Consider the following 2,768-nt stretch of genomic DNA (forward strand, 5'->3'; position numbering starts at 1 on the left):
GCACGCGAGTGAGGGAGTGAGTGAGTGAGTGAGTGAGTGAGTGAGTGAGTGTGTAACTGACTGACTGACTGACTGAGCGAGCGAGCGAGTGACCGACTGAGCGAGCGAGTGAGTGACTGACTGAGTAAGTGAACGACGCAGCGAGCTACGTCGCTACCGCGAGTTACGTCGCCATCTTGTTGCAGACGGTCAGCCAGGCGGCGCTGTCGACGTCGTCCACGGATACGCTGTCCCTAGCTCCTGGTCGGCTGGAAACCTTCACCGTGACGATCACGCTGCCACTGGAGTCCACCTACGACGTTGACTTCGACGTTGAGGTGCGTGTCACAGGCCGCGGCAACATAATACCTGGCTAGGGTCGCCAGCCAGCCGTCCTGACTCACTCTCCGAAAACCTCCGGTGTTGTTGCACCGCCACGGGCTGCGTGTTGCTGGTAAACCTGCTCTTCGTCAGAGGCGAAGCGCCCCAGCCTCCCAGTGGCGGATCCAGAAGTGAATTCTAGGGGGGACGGGTGAATCATGCGAGCTCAAGAGCACGAAGTGAAATGGAAGCACAAAATGGCGATCATTTAGGCTAACGCTCCATTAGGAGTGTTCCCAACTTTGATATCATTAATGATTAATGATTAATGATTAATGATTGATAATCCTAACCCTAACCCTAACCCTAACCTAAATGCCATTAAACCACAAACTAATATATGACCATGACCATATATATAATTATGACCATTAATGACATTAAAGTTGGGAACACTCCTAATGGAGTATCACCCATCATTTAGGTGTTGCGCCCTCTCTCGCCCAGATTTCAGATCTGAAACATTTATTTTTGCATCAAAAATTACGCATATATCATTATCAAGACTTAGAGTATATAATGGGAGATATGCTATATAATGGGAGTTCTCCCATATATACTCCTGCTTTATATATCACCCCTTCCTCTTCTATCACACCAAGGTGAGCTACAGTGTCATTGACACTTTCATTTTATGATTTTATTTAGAACACTCGCTTATATAGTACTTTCGAATGAACTATGCACCGGCCTAGCCCTAGTGAGTAGCGTCAAGCCATGATGGTGGTATATATCTAAAATATATATATTATCTAACAATTAAGGGTCTTTGAGTGGATAAGAGCTGCACCTATCACGTTATACCCTGTATAGACTTTAAAATTTGATCCTACATTAAACTATAGTCCGGGCCAAGCGCGCGTCAAATCGTAGCGTACAGACTGCAAATTTGATCCTACATCAAATGAGTCACGGGTTGATTGTGCATGCTCATTTCAGCTCGCTGCGTCACACCGCAGGCAGATGATGTACTTTTATGTGACCTAAATAAGTCATGCTTATTGCAAAATAGCACCGGATTTGGCCCGCGTGTTGTGTACAGACACAGCTTGGAGCAGGATATCGATAACTTAGTCCGGGCCAAGTTATCCTGGCCCTCCTTCATTTGCGGGGCCAAATTGGTGCGCGCCTGAGCACGCATTTGGAGCGGGATAGCGTGTACACACTGCAAAAATTTGTCGCGCGCCTGGCCCGGACCAATTTGATGTGGTATTTAATTTGTAGTCTGTACGCGGTATCAGTGTCGAACGCTGGTGCGTGGCGTTGTGACGATCGTAGTCGTTTAGACTGCCGCTCGATTCCAGACTCCGAAGTACGACACGGGTTTGGCCAACCAAACGCTTATTAACATCATCGACGTAGTGCCAGTCTACACTGGAGTGAATATTGCCTGCCTTGGCCTGACCTCCGGAGCCACGAAGGAGTTCTACTCGGCGGAAGATAACTCCGACAAGGACCACTTGGTGGTGAAGTTCGGAATGGTTCAAAACACTGGTCAGTAGCTCGACAAACAACATTCCTATCATTATATGTAATAAACATATGGCAATATAGGATAAAACAGTTCACTTCTGATTGACAAATTCTTAGCTAACCTTTTCTTTACAACGGCTGCCCCCCATGTTATTTTCTTGCTGTCCTTTTTAAGTTCTAGTTTTCCCTCGTACTTTTTTTTAACATTTGTCATTCATATTTTTTACCCTCAACCGTTCCCCTAGATGCGCTTGCCTGTCATTGCCGTGTTCGCTTCGACGCATGACTGCAGCATCTTTCTCGTGTATATTCTGCTTTGGTTCGGGTTAGGGATGAAGTGGACAGGTGGCTTAAAGTGATTACGTCACCGTAAATAGTAAAAGTAAAAAAATCATGTCCACTTTTTCTCTAATGATTCTGTTCACTTTTTATGATTAAATTACTGCATTATACTTCCTATTTTGCTATTCCGTTCGATGTGAACAAACACTCGTGACTCATACATAGCCCATAGCAAGCATTTAATGTCGTGATCAATAAATCAAATCGCCCAGATTTTTTCGATTTTTTACTAGTTGAAAAACAATCTTATCCGGTATGAATTTGAGGATACATTTAGTGCCGTTAGTACTTACTTTTCATGTAAAAAATTGCAACAAAAACTTTACAAATATACACCATTATAGAAAATTCGTCACGCAGTCACTTTATCTGTGCGGCTACACTCTATAGCATCCTATACCTTCTGCGTTTGTAGGTTTAGCAGCCATGCAGGACTCGTACCTGGCAGGTGACAATGACGTAAAGTTAGATATCACAGTGCAGGCTACAGACAATCTTGAGAACGTGGACGCAGTGGCGGGCCAAGTGCAGTACGGTGTCTCTCTAGGTACGCATCACACTATCTGTCACCACTGATCAATATACATGATAAC

At 44.9% G+C, this 2,768-nt stretch overlaps 1 protein-coding gene across 1 annotated transcript in view; it reads left to right on the forward strand.

Annotated features, from left to right (window-relative positions):
* Positions 1 to 185: 185 nt before the first annotated feature.
* The window catches only part of LOC106816109, a gene marked incomplete at its 5' end in the record, with an annotated part of 8,012 nt that continues 5,429 nt past the window's right edge, over positions 186 to 2,768 (forward strand). The window contains 3 exons of the mRNA XM_014820662.1: positions 186 to 317; positions 1,665 to 1,854; positions 2,591 to 2,722. Of these exons, the coding sequence (XP_014676148.1) occupies positions 186 to 317; positions 1,665 to 1,854; positions 2,591 to 2,722 (454 nt within the window). The remainder of the gene's footprint in view (positions 318 to 1,664; positions 1,855 to 2,590; positions 2,723 to 2,768) is intronic.

This window comes from Priapulus caudatus, unplaced genomic scaffold (genome assembly GCF_000485595.1).
Source record: "Priapulus caudatus unplaced genomic scaffold, Priapulus_caudatus-5.0.1 Scaffold1288, whole genome shotgun sequence".
NCBI lineage: Eukaryota > Metazoa > Priapulida > Priapulimorpha > Priapulimorphida > Priapulidae > Priapulus > Priapulus caudatus.